At 30.7% G+C, this 19928-nt stretch overlaps 4 protein-coding genes across 13 annotated transcripts in view; 3 read left to right on the top strand and 1 right to left on the bottom strand.

The window, feature by feature from the left end:
- Positions 1 to 9179, top strand: part of LOC123011545 — a 62408-nt gene extending 53229 nt beyond the window's left edge. For 2 of the 8 annotated variants that reach the window (XM_044409028.1, XM_044409029.1), the window contains 8 exons: positions 4904 to 5040; positions 5087 to 5595; positions 5651 to 6948; positions 7011 to 7201; positions 7250 to 7636; positions 7686 to 7864; positions 7913 to 8678; positions 8841 to 9179. In XM_044409028.1, the coding sequence (XP_044264963.1) occupies positions 7058 to 7201; positions 7250 to 7636; positions 7686 to 7864; positions 7913 to 8237 (1035 nt within the window). In that variant the 5' untranslated portion in view covers positions 4904 to 5040; positions 5087 to 5595; positions 5651 to 6948; positions 7011 to 7057 and the 3' untranslated portion in view covers positions 8238 to 8678; positions 8841 to 9179. Of the gene's footprint in view, positions 1 to 4903; positions 5041 to 5086; positions 5596 to 5650; positions 6967 to 6989; positions 7202 to 7249; positions 7637 to 7685; positions 7865 to 7912; positions 8679 to 8840 lie in introns of all 8 variants that reach the window. The other 6 variants (XM_044409035.1, XM_044409030.1, XM_044409032.1 and 3 more) reach the window with 6 other exon arrangements.
- Positions 9180 to 9248: 69 nt separating this feature from the next.
- Positions 9249 to 16438, top strand: LOC123011544 (prolyl hydroxylase EGLN3). Of its 2 annotated transcripts, XM_044409027.1 has the most exons (6): positions 9436 to 9663; positions 9767 to 9837; positions 9939 to 10574; positions 15622 to 15792; positions 15849 to 16011; positions 16063 to 16438. In XM_044409027.1, the coding sequence occupies exons 2-6, from the start codon at positions 9808 to 9810 to the stop codon at positions 16071 to 16073; spliced, it is 1011 nt and encodes a 336-aa protein (XP_044264962.1). In that variant the 5' UTR covers positions 9436 to 9663; positions 9767 to 9807; the 3' UTR covers positions 16074 to 16438. The 2 variants fall into 2 exon arrangements, with proteins under 2 accessions (XP_044264961.1, XP_044264962.1); XM_044409026.1 differs by having other exon boundaries at positions 9249 to 10574.
- Positions 16181 to 18436, bottom strand: LOC123011543 (DNA polymerase epsilon subunit 2). Its single transcript, XM_044409025.1, has 8 exons — positions 18282 to 18436; positions 18065 to 18227; positions 17620 to 18011; positions 17309 to 17570; positions 17027 to 17262; positions 16797 to 16980; positions 16571 to 16747; positions 16181 to 16521 (listed from the first exon to the last, which is right to left on the bottom strand). The coding sequence occupies exons 1-8, from the start codon at positions 18347 to 18349 to the stop codon at positions 16444 to 16446; spliced, it is 1560 nt and encodes a 519-aa protein (XP_044264960.1). The 5' UTR covers positions 18350 to 18436; the 3' UTR covers positions 16181 to 16443.
- A 378-nt stretch (positions 18437 to 18814) lies between these two features.
- LOC123011547 (MAD2L1-binding protein) lies at positions 18815 to 19884 on the top strand. Of its 2 annotated transcripts, XM_044409038.1 has the most exons (3): positions 18815 to 19353; positions 19404 to 19422; positions 19482 to 19583. In XM_044409038.1, the coding sequence occupies exons 1-3, from the start codon at positions 18899 to 18901 to the stop codon at positions 19485 to 19487; spliced, it is 480 nt and encodes a 159-aa protein (XP_044264973.1). In that variant the 5' UTR covers positions 18815 to 18898; the 3' UTR covers positions 19488 to 19583. The 2 variants fall into 2 exon arrangements, with proteins under 2 accessions (XP_044264973.1, XP_044264972.1); XM_044409037.1 differs by having other exon boundaries at positions 19404 to 19884.
- Positions 19885 to 19928: the final 44 nt, after the last annotated feature.

The raw sequence follows: 19928 nt of genomic DNA on the forward strand, positions 1-19928 counted from the left end.
TTTAGTCGTAGTAAAATTAACTTGTATTTTTTTAAATGGGAATCATAGATGGCTATGTCATTTTTAGAAAGCATGTTTTTTTCTTATATAAAAAATATATATTTGTAACAAATTATTATAATACATTTTTAGCAAAAAATTATCTTTGATTTTTGTTCGCAGTTGGCCATGAAAAAATGTTGCATCTTCAACTAAAAGGATTTAAACTATATTATTCAACCAGTCTCACTAATGAAAGAGTTTTCTAAGTACTAAGTAACGAAAAAAATGCAAAATAAATCGTAAATCAACTTATTGGAGACTAATAACATTTCGTTGTTTTTAAACAAGCTAACATTACCATTGCAACTTCTAATGATACATAGAGTGTTGTAAAAAAAGCCGCTTTAATTCTTCAATAAAATATATTTTATATGACACAAAAATGACGATATGGCTATTCAAAGACCCAAATTCCGTCTATGTGGAACCTCCATTAGATCATCAAAAAAATGTTTTTTTTAATTGTGTAGACTGCTGACACATTTGTTTTTCCTATTTTTGGATTTCTTAAAAATATGTTATAATTTTGTTCTGAAGCGCTCGCATATTTATTCAATATTTCGTATTTTTTAAATTTTTATAAATTTATATATTTTTTCATCTATTTTACAGTTCACAAAACGAAAAAAAAAACTTTTTAAAATTGCCATAACCGCCTATGATTTCCATTTAAAAAAATAGAAGTTTATCTTATTACGGCTAAACCAATAACTGAAAAAAATTGTTAACTACATTATTAAATTCCTCGTAAAAAAGTGCCTTATAATGTTTTTATTTCAAATCCGTATTTTCCATAATAACGAGGATATGAATTTTTTTAGATTTCGCTAAAATGTCAACTTTTGTCTATAAGTCGAAAACAAAAGACGATAGCGAGATGCGGTTTTCACCAATATTATTTTCTCAAAAAAATGATGCCCAGAATGTATTACTCGTTTTTGGCTAAAACTTTTAGTTTCGGAGATTCCCTATTCGGACATCCAAAATGCAGCACCTTGTATGTACATAGATATGGTTGAATCCGAGGTTGAATCATTTCCCATAGCTGTTTCTTGGTGAATGACTCTTCAAACTGAATACTTTGTCTCTTTAACCAGGTTTGCATTACTTGTTTTTTTGAGGACAATGTAGGTGTTTTTTCTATTTTCATAGAATGATAGGGTGCGTTATCTAATACAATAACACACTTAACATTTAGTGACTGCAATGTGGGAATTAGCTAATTGAAAATTTCGCCGTTCATAGTTTTATGATAATCTTGGTTATTATTACCACTATCTAAGATTAAGTCACATCCAGGTAAAAAACCTTCATCACTTCCAGCACTAAGAATTGTGTATCTCCTACCTTTTATTTGGGATACTTTTCTTATTACTTTCCAACACCCATTGACGTATTTGGCTTCCATTACACCCATGTTTCATTTAAATACACAAACTTTACATTTCCTTTTTCTGCCTCCTTGAGCAATTCTAGATATCTTCCACAAAATTTAATTCTTAGATTTATAATTCTTGTGTTTCAATAAGTATCTTTTGTACATGAACTTTTTTATAACTGTATCCCATAGTTTTTATAATTCTATAAAGAGCAGTTCGACTGTAAGGGAAATCTAGACAATCCTTGCATATTCATAAATAAGTGACACTGTAATATTCTTCCTAATTTTCATAAATATGAAGTCACTTAGTGCTCCTTTGAAAGCATAATCAGAATACAGCGAGACATTTGTTTTCCAGATTTTATCAATGGTAGCAATATTTTTGCCAGATTTTTTTGCTGCCAAAACCCGACTTACTATCTTAATGCTAACCTGAAGCAAATTAATAATAAATTTAGGTATTACCAAATGATTGAAATTATCCTACTTGAAAAATTAATGCCACCCGTTCAACTACGGCAGTGACGTTTGATGAATCTTTTGATAATTCATTGAAGCAGCAAAAAATCGCTTCAAATTCTCTTCGAGTTAAATCACCCATTTTTCACAAATGAATTCTATTCAGTTTAAAACAGGAACAACAAAAAGAAACTGTTATAAGATTTGAGGAGAGGTCGGGAGCTTTGTACTGAAGCACGGTCGAGCTTAGACTAAATTTGTTTACAAAATATGTACAGGATGTTGATGTAACCAATAGTGACTCAGTGTAATCTTGGTTGCATGAACAAGTTGGAATCTGAATGGAAAGTGATTTGATTTGAAAAAGATTTGCCCTTATATTTAAGACTCGTGCCTTAAACTTCTAAATCGTCTTTGCTGAATGATCAGTGGTCATTTTTACAACAAAAGTCTCTTTATTTGCTTTAATTACTACGCAGGTACTCTTTATTTGTTTTAAGTAAACAAACAGTTTTTCTTTATTGTAATTAGAACAAAGAAGGTGCAATTGGACCATTTTTAAACAAAAGAAGAGTTTTAAAACAAATACTTTTATAAAAATGCAATTTTAAGTAATATTAACATGCATTTCTCCTATATGGAGCAATGCTTGATTAGCAAACTATAACTTTAAAAAATCATATCTTGAAAACTAATCTGTATATTTTTTTGAAAATTTGGATTACAACCAATAAAGAGATGCTCTACACGATGGTAGTGATGAAAAAAATTACTCGTAGGGTTTTTCTTAGATTATTTCGATTTACTTCCAACACTGTTCGAAGAAAAGTTTGCCAATATTGAATTTCAAATTGCATATGGCACGTTAATCCCCTTAGAATGGTCTTTATTTGAAGGAAATCGGCCTAATAGTTATTGAGTAATGATTTTTTAAAGTTAAAGTATTTTAAATTCATTTAAATTAGAAAAAAAATATTTTGTTCAAAGTGTGTGGACTTTAAAAAATTTTTTAGTGCATTTGATTTGTCTCACTGAGACGAACAAAATGATACAAAATTTGTCAAGTTGTCAAGACATGACTTTTTTTTTGTCGCCTTGTATAATTTAGGGCCAGGTTCATAATCGAGTTAAAAGAACTTTAAAGTTAATATTGTTTTAGAATGTTCTGATTACCACAAATTTATTGATAAAAATTTCACATTCCAAACCAACATTAATTTTAAAGTCCCTTTAATTCGATTATGAAACTGACACTTATAGTGACTTAACTAAACTTTAGTACAATTTGAAATCTCTTAACTTCTTAGCTGGTAATTTAACATTTCTGCTACATATTTCTAGTATTTAACTTTTGGTTTAACTTTTCATTAATTTCACTTGCGCTAGTTTCATCACTTTTTTCGGTGACGCGATCATTTCAGTTGCACTTGTTTGAGCACTGTCTTCAACGATTACGTCACTTTCAGTTCTTTCGGTTTTACTCGATTGTGAATTATTTTCAACATCACTTTCATACACATAGTTAGATTTATAGCTAGTTTCAGGTTCAGGGGGATTCATATCGTAGTTTGCTGGTTTAATAAAGAATGAATTTCTGATGATGCATCTTCCCATCTCCCTTTCTTAGTCTAAAAGTCCTTTTAGGTTTGGCTTGAAATAATATTTTCATACCTGTTATTAATTCTTTTTGATTCCTTACTTTAGTATTATAGTATTTTTTCATTGTATCCCTGTTCTTGTCTAGTTTAGAGTAGTAATAGATAGTAGTAATAGATAGATCTATTAATGATTTTTGGTTTTAAATTGTTTTCCAACATTGGTAAATTTTCTCTTAAGTTTCATTAGTATTTGAGCCGGTGTAAATGAATGTAGAATTGGGGTATTGCGAAAAGCTAGAAGAGCCAAATTAAGATCTTTTTTGCTTTCAATTGTTTTTATAATTATTTTTTTATTTTTTGAATGGTTCTTTCCGCTTGACCATTTGACTGTTGATGGTATGGAGAGGAGATAATTAATTCAAAATTCCAAGATTTAGTAAAATCTATATATTGTTTGTTGGCTTTTCAATTGTGTTCCACTATCAGACATAACAAGTTTTGGAATTCCATGTCTACCAAAAAAAAATTTTAATTTGTTTATAACGTTTTGTGAGGTGGTGTTTGATTTTAGATTTACTAATTCCGGGTATTTTGAATAGTAATCTACAACTAGTAAATAAGTTTCATTATTAGTGTAAAATATGTACAGTCCGACTGCCATGGTTTTTTGATTATCTCGTGTGGTATGAGAGGTTCTTTTATATTTGCATTGGAGTATTTATTACAAATGTAGCATTTTTTAACTAGATTTTCAATATCTTCAGAGAGACCTTGCCAATAAATAGAATTTATGGCTCTCTCTTGACATTTTTGAATACCTAAATGTCCGATGTGTATGTTTTCTAGAATTTGGGGTCTCATTAATTTTGGAATTATTAGTCTCTGGCCCTAGTATAAAAATTTATTATTTCCTAAGGTAATTTCTGATTTTAATTTGTAATATTGTTTAATTTCTGGGTTAAATTTTTTTATGTTGTTTGGCCAATTATTTTTCACGGAATTTTTTAATATATTTAGGTCTGGGTCAGATTTCGTTTTTGTTATCATTTTGTTTGTGAGATTCTAGATCTAAATTGTCATCATACACTTTTTTAAAACTTGCTCTTGATAAGTTGTCTTCGATTATTAATTCTTTGTCTGGACGATACACTAGGTTAATGTCAAATTTTTGTAAAGTTAATGTTGAGGTTTTGAAATGAAGTTATGGAATTTAGTTAGTAAAAAGATTTGTTTGTATTGAACAGTCTGTACAAGGTGATTCATCGAAGAATAATGAGCCTGAACAAATTCTCGATGCAACCACCATTACTTTTCGCAAGTTGTTTTGCGACAACTGTAATGTTGGTTGCATCAAGAATTTAGTCAGGATCATTATTCCTCGTAAATCATCCTATATAATAGGATGCTGTCCAAATTGTTTCAGAAGTAACTCTCCTGTGACTGACTTTATAATATAAGATAATAGCAATCACTGCTGATTCTAACTCGGTAGAAGGGGCTTTTCGGAGTGAATTTCACAGGTTCAAGAAGAAGATTCCCAATTCGATTATTTTGGATCAGGTAACTTAACAAGGCATTTATTTATGATTGTCATTTGTTTTTATAGCAATCCGGGGAACTCCTTGGCGCATTATGACACTACAGCGGAGGAACGATCAAGAAGCATACTTCCCATGGCCCGAAAATTAATCAAAGATGAAGAGTTGTTGTACAGTACATTTTATTTCATTGTTTTGGCGAAATTTAATAGAATTTATGGAATCAGAGCGTTACTTACTTCACTCTAGAACCGCTTCTAACTGCAACTTCAAGTATGACACATGACAGGATTTTGCACGTTATGCAAAAACAAGGCATCGATCAGGTGCCTATTTTTAATAAAAAAAAAAGGGCTAGCTGTCTCCATGAGGTCAAAATTTAAAATTAATTAGTCAGTTTTAGAGGAATGTTGAGTTTGGTCACTACTGCCTTGATTAGCGGAAATGTTAGACCCATTGACTCAATATAGACAAGACTTCCGTTACTGGTTTTCCTAAAGTGTTCCAAAATGCGACCGTAAGGCTTGTCTCCAGAGTTTTAAAACGTGAAAACTACATTCTAGTTTTAAAAAATAAAGTAAGTATTGTTTATATCGATTTTAAATGTAATTTATTGATAAATATTTTTGCAGGTAATAGACAATCAACAATTGAAAAATCCATCGGAATTATTACAACAGTTGATCTCTTACGGTGGCGGTCATTGAAAAGGTAATACACGGGATTTTGACACATCCTCTCAAAATTTAAAAAATTGCATAATTAATTTTTTCTTTGTCGTGAGTGTCATTGTCACTGAAGACGTCACTTTTGACAAATTGTCGAATGTACAGAAATATATTATTATTACAAGATTAAGGGATAATGTCCCTCTACGAGTCATCGCAGAAGAAATAAATGTGAACAAAATGACTGTCCTTAAAACAAAGAAGAATATTCTAGTGACATTTTAAACATGACAGTGATTGTCAATTTCAAGGGAAAATTTACAACGCCAAAATTTTTTTATTTGTCAAGTGTATTACTTTTCAATGGCCGCGACTGTACCAGTGATGCCAGATTAGGGATTTTTTCCCTAGATCTAGGGATTTTTCTAACAAAAAGGGAAAAAGGGATTTGTTTCAATTTTTCTTAATAATTTAGGGATTTTTTACATTTTCAGTGAAAATCTCAATTTTTTTCACACTGCTGGCACAGTTTCAAAAATTACAACAATTTTTAATATGAATATTGTAACTTCGCCACGTTAGCGCATTTGTATATGAGTTTAGCACATAGTAACGCGGAAACCAAAAATGTATTTTCTATAGTTACATGAGTAAAGACAAAAAAAAAACAAGATAGGAAGTGCACTAAAAGCTGTTTGCGTTGCCAAGTTTACTAATTATTGCAGTTCATTTAATGTTTTAGACGAATATTTAAAATTAATGAAATCCCATAATTTATAAATATAAATCTAAATTAAGTAGGTATCTAAATATACACGTTTATTTGAATTTGTTTTAATTGACTTGTATTTTATTTTTTTATTTCTTTAGTAAAATTTATTTTAATTTATTGTTATATTATTTATTGATTTTTTGTTGTTTGGAGTTATCATATTTTTATGTTGTATTTATATTATATTACCTCAACAAAAAAAGGCCTACGAAATAGTATCTTTTTAATTTTTTAAGTAGTTTAGGGAATTTAGAAGCTACAGTTCAGTGCTACAATCTAGGGACAAGCGCTTCATCTCATCTGGCATCACTGGACTGTACATCAGCACAGAACAACAGTGATAAATGGTACAACAGTTACATCTCATTTTTATAAATAAACCTCAATAAACCTGTGCTCAATAAAGAATAAAAGAATTCTATTTGAATAAACTTTTTTACATCCTAAGAACTTGTATGTGGAATTACCGTCCACTTCGGCTCACGAAGAAGTAATTAATTACTCAGAAGTAAAATGTAAAAATTCAAAAAGTGTATCATCTGACATTTTTAGGTTAGAATGGTTTTTGACATCTGTCAACAACAAAAACATCACTAAAAATGTGGAATATACCGCGATATAAATTTTCTAAAGAATCTGAACCGTCTTTAATTAATTTTATAAAAGTGGCAAGAGAACAAGTGACACAAAACCGAAACTGTGATTTGAAAAATTACGTTTTATGGAAAACGAAATTACCTTTGGTAAAAACAAAATATTTGATCTCTTTGTACCTATTATTAAACTTTCAGGATCCTCATCTGAAACCAAAGGTAGAATGTGACAATGAAAATACTACACAGCAAGATCCACCAACGATTAACTTATGCTCAGATGAAGAAATGGAAGAAACAGTTTCTTTACCACTAAGTGAATCTAAAATAGTTGAAACTTCTAATAAAAGTACCCTAAATGACATTGCTTATACCATTCAAGACAACGTAGAAACCGAAAATGATTTACCAGAAAATGTTAGGGAGTATCTCACAAAATGTACCAACACAGCTTTGGAAATGATATTCCAAATTTTGGACGAAAATCTTACAAGTGAAGGAATTTATTATTTGGGAGTTTCAATACAAAATACTATTTCTAGAAATTTAATTAGATTATTTTGTCACCATTTGTTGATCCCACTGGTATTTATTTATAGCAGTTTGGTAACAACATGTTTATATCGTTTTTTAGATCAAGAAAACATATTGTGACAAAATTGTGAATTTATTAGAACAGTTTAGTTTAAAATATCCAACTATATTAAATGAGGAATGTCTTATACTTGTCCAGTCTTTAGAACAACATGAAAGTGAGATTTGTTTACAATATATGAAGAAGTTAAATGTAATCTTTCAAACTGTTTTAGTCAGGTAAACAAATTATTTTTTTATTCTCGCTAACTAAATAATGATTCATAGGGATTTTATATTTTCAATTGAAACACTGACCAAGAATTACATAATTTTAATTGATAACTTATTAAATAATCAGGTGGAGTATGAGGCCTTAAGTAAGTTAGTTCAATTGTTATCCAACAGTTGCGAAGATCATCACAATGATAAGCCTTTTGGTAAATTGTTAATGCATACAATTGATGTCTTGGGCCCCAATTTGGTCCGTGTTGAGCAAGCCCTGAAACACATAATTGCCGGTCACAAATCTATCTGGAAAACAAAACTAGAAAAAGCTTTTAAAACGAGTTATGAAGACAGTTTGTTATTTTCGCAGAGTTTCCGAGATTAGAAATAGAGTCGATTTAGCAAATTGTATTTTTTCTGTCAACATTAGAGCCCCCTCATGTGATGCTCCATCCACAGAAGAGTAAAGCCTAGAGATGGGCAAAAATATCGATGTTTTTCAAACATCGAATATTGGTCAAATACATCGAGTTAAAAATGTATAAGTATTTTTTTAAATATCGATGTTTTTTACTGAACTCGTATTAATAGAACTGCCTTAGGAATTGGTTTGTTTGTAACATACATAACCTCTGCAAGTGTTTACAAGAGACAAGGCTTGTGATTGGTCGATTCCTATTGTTTTTGACAGTCGACAACTGTCACATTTTCTGATCGTAATTTTTCCAATTTTTAAGTGTGTTTTGTACTGTTTTTACAATAAAACACTATGGTTAATTCTTATGTAGTGTGCAGAATCCGCAAAATCTTCGATTTCTTTACACAAGTAAGTAAACTCACAATTTGTAAACAATACATAGGCGTAGGTTTATAAGGAGCAAATTTTTGCCATGAATTATAGCTTTGAAATTTTTAAATTTGGTTTCGTTTTATTAAAATTTTTCACGAAGATGTATATTACTTGTAATTTTACATTTGTTTTTTATAGGTTACCCACAGGTGAAACTTTGGAGACGGGAGTGGATCAATGCTTTGGGATTAGGAGATTTCGTTTTGACATATACATATGTTTGCTCAAAACCCTTTTTTTACATAATAAATGTATTTCCTAATTTAATTACGTCCTAATAAACGTCACCTTTTTTAATTACAAAACGAGCCGCCACTGGTACGGTGGGCAAAGTAAACAAAATGCATGGGATTTTATAGGTTATGTATGCTTCACACAATCTATACAAGCTCAGCATAGGAAGCCATTCCTATTAATACGAGTTCAATGATGTTTTTACTTCGATACATCGAAATTGGTTCAGTTAATTATTTTTAATTATCTTTATTTTTTTTAGTTTTAAAATTTCATTCGATTAAATTTAAATTCGATGTATGGAGAATTCGACTAACAAAATTAACGATGATGAAGTGATGTAGATGGTTAAGTTTCAAGATTTTTTAAGTTTTGTGTTTGTATTTGTTTGTTTTATGCAAGAATTGTAAGAAATATGTTTGTATTTGTATTTTTTATGTTCCAAAAATTTATTATTAAAAAAATTGGTAAATGATTTTTTTTTCAATAAAAAACATCGATTTTTTTTAAGTATCGATGTTTTGTGGCGATATATGTATATTACATGGATGATTTCTTATTCGATCATCGATGGCAGAGAACATCGATATATATTTTTCGATGTTTCCATCTCCTGTAACTCAGTATTGGCAACATGGTACATTTTTCTCCATTTTGTAGTGTTTTTTTTAGCAAAAGTTTTCAACACTGTTTAATTAGTTTGAAACTGAAATAAACCTCGACTCTGGTAAGACTTATTATATATTATATTATTATTATAAAAAAAATGTATACAATCAAAAAAGTTTCAAAAATTTTGTTTTAATTTTGGGGATTTTCAAATGCCATAGTTGGACGGTTGGCCACGCTGTTTATACCTGTGAAAACAACAATGGCGGCCGTGTCTTACTGCGGTCCGAAGGTAATTTAAAGATGAGTTTAAATTTAAGTTGCGCGGTGTGCGGAACGAAGACAAATTTGCTCCGTTGTGCTCGTTGTAAAACGCGTATTTATTGTACGAAGGAACACCAACGCAAAGACTGGCCCAACCACCGTGGAGAGTGTGCCCAACTCGCCCTAGCCCTTGAGAAACAGTCGCCGAAAAGTGGTGAAAGCAACATTCTGAATTCACTTTCGGAAGACTTGAGCCCCCACTTGGACTTCGACAAGACTTCAACGGAGAAGGCTTTGAAATCGGCCAAGACAGCCATGCCCATAAGCGGCGAAAACATCGTTCATCCTAAGAAGTCCGTGGTGAAGGACTTTCCGGAAATATCCTTCCAGCAGAACCCGTGGAGCGCCAAGGGCCACCGGAAGGATTTAGACGAGATTTGCAGGAATGTGATTAAGGATATGGACGAGTATGGGGTTTGTGTAGTGGATAATTTCCTGGGGGAGGAAAAGGGCAAAGCTGTGTTAAAAGAAGTCCTGCAGTTGTACGATAAAGGTGTCTTTAGAGATGGACAGTTGGTTTCCAGTCGGGGGACCGGGGATTTGAAGACGATACGAGGGGACCAAATCATTTGGATCGATGGAAAAGAAAAATCTTGCAATAATATTCAACAGTTGATCAGCCAAGTTGATGCTGTGGTCATGCGGGCTAACAGAATGTCCAATAATGGCAAAATGGGAATGTACAATATAAACGGCAGGACTAAGGTTAGTTTCAAGCCCCCAAAAGCCCCGATTTTATTGATATTGATCGCGAACATTGTCGCCTATGTTTATAAACAAAACAGTGCTGATAGTAAACACAAAACAGTGTTGTCTCTGTCTAATCCATGACTACGCCGTATTTCCATCTCTCTAAAATGAGACAGGTTGCGGCATGCGGACAGTCACGTACGCAAAAATTCTGTTTGCTTTTTCCCCACAAAATGCGAATTGTTTTAGATTAGATACATTTTGGAAAAGTGTCGGAAGAGTTTTCGCGGGCGATGGATCGAACAGCGGCCACCTTTAAACTGAAAAGCAAAACAACTAATTTGTCATTATTTAAACATTAGGACTGGCGACATATGATCATTAATTCAAATTTTTTGTGAAAAACGATCAGGGGTCAATCGTTTTATCGGTCTGATGGAATTTTTGCGGTTGACATTGTGAAAAAACGCTTTTTGTACGTCCAAAATAGTATCATAATTATTTGTTTCGCAATGACATCAAGACATCTGGTTTATTAATAACTAATGTGAGCGTCAAAGTTGTCATAATTGTCTATGGTCACTAGAACCGGAAGTGTAATTTACTAAATTTGTTTAATTTGAATTTAATTGCTGAAATAGGTGTTAATATGTTTTCTTATTCATAAAATAGGAATTGAAAAATTCATTTCATAAAACACGTCACTCAGTTCCTTGAAAACAAAAGGCGTTGTATTTTTTATTTAATCTATTGGGACCAAAAATTGCAATGCTGAACCGGTTTAGGGTACGAAATTTGTGTGTTGGCCTTCAATACAAGTTATTTTTTTGTCATTGAATAGCTGTTTGCACGCATGTATAAAATTATATTTTTTCAGGTAAATGGTGTAAACTTTTTTTACTTAAAATTTCAAGGATTTTATTTGACCAGTAAAAAGCTGTAAGCTGTTTTGTAAGGTTACAGTTATATGCTACAACGAAAATGTTAAGTAACATACGCTGTACTGGTATAAAGGTATAGTAAAGGAGTGTCAAAAATGTAAATCTACAAATTTATAAAACACAATTCGTAGAAAATGTAGTAAGACATGTAATCGAACTTTTCAATGAATGGCTTAACGTTATCATTTTTAAAATATTTTACAATAAAATTGTGTTTATAAATACCTAAAAAAATACGTGGTATGATAGTTCTGATCCCGATAAAAACGTACATATTTTTAGAAGGAAAAAATGTAGAAATCGCTTTGTAGATAAGTGAAAAATGTTATTTATTAGAATTCGAATTATAATAAAAACATTTCATAACGTGAAAACGGAACTAAATCATTTTATTATTAAGTTGTGTACACTGTACATAAAACAAGATATTGACTTTTATTTGTTTTGTCATGTTCTAAGGTTTATTACGAGAATGTAAATCACACAAACCTTCAGAAAGTCAACACATTTACAAGTAAAATATTTTTATTACAAATTTTGCATTTCATTTATTATATTCTCAGAATACTTAAAACATACATACAGGATGAATATAAAGTATGGAACCCAGCGGTTTTATTTTTAATCATTTGCCTCTAGAAATTAATAATTAATATAAATTAGAGTAATATAAAAAATGTGATCGTATTTTCAGAACGAAATTTTGTTTTGTTTTCGAGTTATGCGATTTTTTTTGTCAAAATTGCAATTTATGTGAAAAAATTTTTTTGAAAAAGTTAAATATAAAGTAGATAGTTGTAATCCTTAGAGTATAGCTTTTATGAGAAAAATGATTTTATAGTGGGTTGCCATTTAAAAAAAAAATCTTTTTTTTTGTAGAACTCAAAAACAAAAGGAAATTTCGAAAAATTTTATTCTTGTTAAATCATCACATTTTTATTGTACTTTAACACTCATCAATTAGTTTTTTAAAAAAATAAATAGTTTAAGCAAAAAACGTTTGGTTCCATACTTTTTATTCACCTGGTATTTTGTGTAAAATACAGCGTATCTAGATTTTTTAAATCTACAACAACCTTCAAGAGAGAAGACACAAGCACCGATTGGTTAAATACTTTTTCCCAGAAATATTCAATTCAATTATATTCATGAAATTATGTGTATCTATACAGGGTGCGCCAGAACTCGTGCCCCAGAGAAAAATAATAAAATATAAGGTAAGACACCAGGAACATGGAAAAAATGTTAAAAAAATTTTATCTAAAAAATTTCGAAGTTATGAGGGTATAAAGTTTGCATTTTGACTTATTTATTTCTGTTGGAAAAATAATGTTTCAAGTTTTTTTGATATAGGCTATTAAAAAAAGAAACAATATTATTTGTGGCTTTTATTGACAAAATTTTTGTACCTTTACTAAATAATTGTAAAAAAAAACGTATATAGACATAACAAAATGTCAAATGTCAAAAAATAAATGTCACAATTTTTTGACAGATAGAATTTTTTAAATATTTTTTTCATGTTCCTGGTATTTTACCGTACTTGAAAATTTTCTCTAGGGGCGAGTTGTAGCGCACCCTGTATAAGGTACAAAGACACGTAGTGTAGAACCAACATTAATTAAGAAAATCTCTTTTCCCACAGAATTATTTGATTGAATTAATGAATTGTAAAACAAGTTTGATAAAAATAACAAGAAATTATTCATGGGTGGTCTCTTTATTAATGACGCGATTTACTTAATTAGATTTTATCGTAAATAATCGCTATTTCCAAAAGAAGAAAATTGCCCTTTTTATAGTTTATCATTTTAATCACCAGCAATTATTATTACTAGAGGTCAAGGTTTTCAAGTTAGGACATCACAAATAAATGTAACAATTTAATCAAATTCCGATTACAATTTTTTATGTTTTCCTAAAGGAAATAAATGACTGCACTTGTGATGAAACACAATAGATCTGCGATAAAGTAAAACTTTTGTTATTGCAATTATCTAAAGTGAAATAAAGGTGCGCCCTAAATTTTTGCGAGCCGAAACGCACGTAGGCTCTAGCAAAAACGGTCGGGTCAACATTTTATGGTAATTTCCGTCGCAAAAATGTAGAATTTTAATGAAAGTAGCGGAATTTTTGGTAGTTTCTCTAGCGGTCTATGAGTGAATTTATGTTTTGACCCTTTTAATATGTTTTTTCGTCGCTAACTGAACGGTGTTCTTGCATTTATAAAAACGTAGGAGTTTTGTTTTTTTTTAAGTTTTGCTTTTGTAATGATAATAATAATAAATAGAAATGTCTCATGTTTAGAATAATATGTGTAATTGTGTTCTGAAAATAATAGATTTATCACCAAATGAATTGTATCGTCATCTTATTCTTATTATGATGTATCTCTTACTCGTATACATAGGGTGTTCCGTAGCCATAAACCATTAAGTCCTCGTAAATGAAAATATTTTCAAGATGGCGGCACTTCCGGTTATACCGGACGTCGGTCTCAACTTTTTTATTTTAAATAGAAAGGTTTTTTACTGCGTTTTTGGATTAATCATGTTATTTTAAGGGAGTTTTTATCAGCCTTCTCTATACCTAAATTTAGCCGTTTTAAATATTTGGAGTTTTTCAAAAAATTTTGGATCTGCACCTTCTACTTTAAAAATCGGTAACTCAGCCATTTTTTGAGATTTTGAATTCGTTTTTTTTTTTTGGCGTTTGGAAGAGAAAGCTTAGATCCTTTTTCTGGTGTTTTCAAATTTTGAAAAAAAACATATTCCAAAATTTTAAGATTACTTTTGTAATAATTCAAATACTCATAACTCAATTTTTTCAAGTGAAATACCCCAATTTTTATTTTACCAAATAGAAGAGAATTTAATTGTACATTGATCTGTATTAACATTCCTTAGATCTAAATTTAATAATTTTCAAGTTATGGACTTTTTTTAAGACTACAGAAAATGTATTACTAGCCACACCCGTTTTCACATAGTTTGCTATGAAAATCAAAAATGTCAAAATTTTCTCTAAACAAACGTCAACAGTAAATTACTATTTGACAAATAATGCCAAAATATGAAAAATCAAAGTTATGCAAACTTAATTGTTATTGATAGGTTCTACCATGAGATCATTATTTAAAGCTAACAAGTGAGAAAAATTTATTTTTGTTTAATGAACGACATCATAATTTTGTTACACTCTCCATAAATACAAAGTAGATTCATTAAATCTAAGTTTGAGTAGCTTTGACTCTCCATATTTTGGCACTATTTGTCAAATAATAAGTCACTGTCGACGTTTATTGAGAAACAATTTGAATATTTTTTTTTTACGAAAACGTAATAGATTTTTGAGTCTTAAAAAAAGACACCATAACTTAAAAAATATTAAAGTTAGGTATAGGGAATGTTAATACAGATCAATGCAGAATTAAATTCTCTTCCATTTAATAAAATAAAAATTGGGGTATTTCATTTAGAAAAATTGAGTTATGGGTATTTGAATTATTACAAAAGTAACCTTAAAATTAAAAAAAGGGTTTCTTACTTTTTTTTTTAAATTTGAAAACACAGGAAGAAAGATCTAAGCTTTCTCTTTCAAACACCAAAAAACGAATTCAAAATTTTTAAAAAGAGCAGAGTTACCGATTTGTGGAAGTGGAAGGTGCAGATCCAAAAATTTTTGAAAAACTCCAAATATTTCAAAAACGGTTAAATTTAGGTATAGGGAAAGCTGATGAAAATTCCCTTAAAATAACCCGATTAATCCAAAAACGCAGTAAAAAATATATCTTTCCATTTAAAATAAGAAAGTTGAGACCGACTTCCGGTATAACCGGAAGTGCCGCCATCTTGAAAATATTTTCATTTAGGAGGACTTATGCATTACGGCTATGTACCAATTTTCAAACAAATATGATTATTCGAACTCCCATGTGGATGTTATTTATGTAAATACAATGTGTATTATGTAATTAAATTTTCGAGTGTCATAAATTTATAGATAATTTTGAAACAGATCGGCTGTACCAACTTGGTGACAAATATATTATTTTGAGAACAAGTGATTTATTTGGTGACCGATAAAAATTACTCCATTTCTAAATGAAAATGTTTTTCTAGGCGATGGTGGCCTGTTACCCCGGTTTAGGATCACACTACGTCAAACACGTCGACAACCCAAATCAAGACGGCCGTTGTATAACGGCCATATACTACCTCAATTTAAATTGGAAAGTTAGGGAAAATGGTGGTTTGTTACGAATTTTCCCAGAAGGGTGGTTAGGTGATAAGGTATTAAAATAGGTCATTGGTAAACCAAGTTTGATTAAATTTGTTTTTCGTTGTAGGTAGCTGATATAGAACCAATTTTCGATCGTCTTTTATTCTTCTGGTCTGACAGGAGAAATCCACACGAAGTTCAACCCGCCTATGACACGAGATATGCAATAACGTTGTGGTATTTCGACGCTAGAGAACGAGCAGAAGCATGTCGAAGATATGAAAAAGAACGTTAGTTTTTTGTTTTGATTTAATTTCAAGTTTTGATTTTGCTTGTTTTAGGACATTCATAGCGTTTGAAAATTTTATCGTGCCACTAACGATCAACTGTGTCCGTTTTGACAAACAAACCTAGTACTATGTGATATTTATAGTTTGTTGGAAGCTGGTAACAGTTGTGTACTATTATTGTATATATTGTGTATTTTACCGAAAACTAAACTTTTTTTATTTATGTTTGACAGTGTGATATTTTCTTCTGATTCAAGTCAAATTGAAATTCTTTAATACGTATTCATTTAGGCGGTATTACAATAGGTTTATTTAATTCATTTATCGCTGAAGCGACTATTTTAATGTAAATAGTGTAAAAGTAATTTTCAAGTGTACAATTTAGATTATGTTTGAAACCTAACTAATAAATTTATATACTATTTAAGGTTTTCACAATAGACAGTCCTCAATTTTATCGGTTGCAGGATAATACGCCTTGAACTGGAAGCCACTTTCACAAAATGAGCCCTAAAACAAAGATTTTATAAATCACATATCTCATATTTACATGACCTACAGGGTTTATTAGTTGGCACCCTTTGTATTTCCCTTCATAAGGTTCGGCCTTGTCTCCGATGACAATTAAGTCAGGAAGAGGATTTAAACTTAGAGTGTAATCAAAATCCCAGTGAACTGTCAAAGCATTTAGGGGCAAGGGTGACAAATGCCCTTGACTGATTATAGTTCTTGTGAGCTGTAACAAATTTTATTATTTTTTATGTATAATCGAGTTAATGTTTTACATTATCGGCCAATTCGCTCTTTTTCGGCTTATGCAACGACGCTTGTAACAATTTTGAGAGAATCTCAGCCCTAAAAATCGTAATTTCCTTACTGCAATATTGCAAACGACACGGATTTGATGTAAAAACAGCGTTTTTCAACATTTTCGTTATGTCTTCAGTGACGCAAGTTAGGATCGGCAATCTAGAACACATTATTAAAAATAAAAAAAGAATTTGGAGACTTTCACCTTGGCACGACGTAGGAAGTGCAAGGATCTTCCAAACCCGGCACAAAAATAAAATTACTAACAGTGGCCAATTTCTGGTATTTGTTGATTAATTCAGCTAATTGTTTAAAGAGTTTTTTCAAAGTGTTAAATCTTTTGGTTCTGCAACACGTTGACATGAAATTTCCCATGAAGACGAACGCCACTGGCGGGTTGGGATTAAAACCCTTAAATAGCAGTTCGAGTTTTTCGAAAATCTGAAATCCGAATTAAGGTACTTGAATTTTTTTTATTTTTTATTACAGCAGGATGGTCGAGCCAAACATTTGAGAGAAACATGAACGAAGCGCCTCGATTTTTTTCCAAATGTTCGCGTAATTTCACTGAGTCTTTGAGTGGGGTTGAAGATGGGCCCCCAAAGTAGTTTATGGTGTTGAAAAAGGGGCGTGAATCGGTATATTCCTCACCTGGGGGGAGGATTATTGTTGAGACTTTTATTACCCCGTCCTCGTAGTGCCCATTTACTAGCACGAAACAGTTTTCAGCAAATAAACCCCCATAATATCTAAATAAAAAATAAATACTACAGATACAAAAAAATACTTGGGGCTTACACAGCATGGCTTAGGTCCAACTGGACAATTCCTGTGGGGTCCTCTAAGTAATATTTGCCTTCAGAAACTTGGAACAACGATCCTAATATTAGTGTATGATTTAGTGAAATATTGGAAAGTGTTAACAAATAATCAACAGTTTGCAATTCTAGTTTAATATTTGCATTTTCTGTTGATTTTTGTACAAAATTTCTTTTGGTCCTATATAGAATAGCAGTATATCTGTCTGCAAAAAGCTGCGGTTTGGAATCAGCAGAAGAAAATAGCCTTGGTTTACGTTCACTTAAAAAATACTGTTTTCTATCAATATTGAATGAAACTTTTGGAAAATCAAAAGCATTTATAACACTGAAAATAGTTTCGTTTCTGTCGCATCCAGACTTTACACAAACCTAAAATCACTCATGTAAAACAATATTTATCAAAATTTTCATTCAAAAACCACCTCTAAAACCCTCTCAATGTGCTCCTTGTCAATACTGTGCCCCAAAATGCATTGATTTTCTAAACTGTTACACACACTTTCAACACATTTATCAAACTCGCATTTGTCTCCCAAATCAATGTCTTCCTTTAGAAACTTTGCGACAATTTTACCACAAAACTCCCTGTAAATCACAGTTTTTGCAGATTCTTATTTGTAAAAGAATATAAATACCTACCGCCGAACATTGAATCCCCCCAATTTTAAAGCTGTCTGCAGCTTCTTTTTAACTTGTTCAATGTCCATTACCGTAATTATTACTAAAGCTTAAATATTAGAAATTTTGTACATTACTTAACCTATAATTATTTCCCGCCTAAAATTTTATTGACGTTGTTGGTCCCGTGTTGGAGAAAATGTGGAAGAGCGAAAAAGATTAAAAATCTATTATTTCTTGTCTAAATTATTTTTTATATTGCTTTTTGACCTGTTAAATATCTATACTTCTATTATTTGGGTTAATAAATGCAAAAAAAAATTCATTAATTCTTATTTTATTGAAGATAGGTATGCAACTAGCAATACACAACATTAATTAATTTAAAATACACATTAAAAAATTAATTTTATTTGAATAATATTTTATGATAACTTTATTTGTTTTAAATACACAAAAATATAATTTTGCAAGTTACATTATTGTCTGCGTTCATTTTTAAGGTTAGGCTTTTCAATCATTCGATCTTATACAACTTCTACTTCCAAGGTTGGCATTTTGACATTTCTAAAGAGTTTGGTTAATTTATATTATTGTGTTTTGTGTTAATTTACATTTTATTTATTATTGTAACAGTTATGTGCACTCTAGAAAATCCTGCAGTCATAAACATATCAATTTCCGATTATATTTTAACTCCGGCCTCTTGTGCTTCCTTAGTAAACGAGGTTATGAAGAACCTTCTGTATCAAAGGGCCCAAATCCCTTATCCCTACGCTTGGCTCAAGAACATCGTCAAGAAGAAACGCAAAAGTCTTGAAGAAGGAGAAGAAGAAAATAAGAACAATTTTACACTTAGTAAACATTACCAGACTGTTTCAACAGCGTATGATGCTGTTGAAAATATCACCTCAAACATAGTCAAGTGTTTTACTGGTTTGGGGGATAATTTGAAGGAAGTAATTTTTGTAATCGGTGTGACACCTGTATGCCCTAAAGAGGTATTCACAGTAAAAGCATCATCGCTTGCTTTAGGCCACGTTGAGGGAAATCATGTGATGGAAAATAGTAGAAGACAGTCAAGGATATTGAGGTAAAACATACTTTTTGTATAACAATGCTAAAGTTTTTTATTTTTTATAGGAGTATATTTTTGGAAGAGGTATGGATGAATTTAGTGGAGAATTCTTTACCTTGTTGTAACACATACATTTTTTTAAGAATTGAAGGATCTGAAAAGAATCTAAGTAATGTGTGTAATGATAGCATATTTATACCATCGAAACCTTTGTTAGTTTCAAATAAGATAAAACAAACTGTTATTAACTTTAATTATGTAAATTCTCAAGTATTTTCATGCTGTGATAAAATGGAAGTTTTTAAAGACACTTGTGATGTAGAAAATTCAGAAAAATGTGAGCGTAATTTTAATTTTAATCAGAAAGAAAAAAGTACAGAGAATAAGGAAATGTGGCTACAGTCAACGATTCTAGTTCGTGGTTTTAAAGACTGTTTTATAAATAAAGTATCAGCTTCAGAGTTATGGTAAATTATTATTAGGTAAAGTAAGAAATGGACAATTTTTTTATGCAATGTATTTTTAAATAAAGCAAATATACCTATGTTTTTATTTAAAATGCTTCTTATTCACCTGTCTAACATTTTATT

This window comes from Tribolium madens, unplaced genomic scaffold, assembly GCF_015345945.1.
Source record: "Tribolium madens isolate multiple individuals breed KSU strain unplaced genomic scaffold, Tmad_KSU_1.1 Scaffold_91;HRSCAF=231;Tcas5.2_LG7, whole genome shotgun sequence".
NCBI lineage: Eukaryota > Metazoa > Arthropoda > Insecta > Coleoptera > Tenebrionidae > Tribolium > Tribolium madens.

What these genes read in the sequence shown, in the direction of transcription:
- LOC123011544 (XM_044409026.1), top strand. Translation starts at nt 9,849, where the DNA reads ATGAGTTTAAATTTAAGTTGCGCGGTGTGCGGAACGAAGACAAATTTG. An exon ending in ATATAAACGGCAGGACTAAG is followed by an intron (nt 10,575 to 15,621) that starts GTTAGTTTCAAG and finishes ATGTTTTTCTAG; the next exon opens with GCGATGGTGGCCTGTTACCC. An exon ending in AAGGGTGGTTAGGTGATAAG is followed by an intron (nt 15,793 to 15,848) that starts GTATTAAAATAG and finishes TTTTCGTTGTAG; the next exon opens with GTAGCTGATATAGAACCAAT.
- LOC123011547 (XM_044409037.1), top strand. Translation starts at nt 18,899, where the DNA reads ATGTGCACTCTAGAAAATCCTGCAGTCATAAACATATCAATTTCCGAT. An exon ending in AGACAGTCAAGGATATTGAG is followed by an intron (nt 19,354 to 19,403) that starts GTAAAACATACT and finishes TATTTTTTATAG; the next exon opens with GAGTATATTTTTGGAAGAGG.
- LOC123011543 (XM_044409025.1), bottom strand. Translation starts at nt 18,349, where the DNA reads ATGGACATTGAACAAGTTAAAAAGAAGCTGCAGACAGCTTTAAAATTG. An exon ending in ACATTGAGAGGGTTTTAGAG is followed by an intron (nt 18,012 to 18,064) that starts GTGGTTTTTGAA and finishes GAGTGATTTTAG; the next exon opens with GTTTGTGTAAAGTCTGGATG. An exon ending in AGAGCGAATTGGCCGATAAT is followed by an intron (nt 16,748 to 16,796) that starts GTAAAACATTAA and finishes AATTTGTTACAG; the next exon opens with CTCACAAGAACTATAATCAG.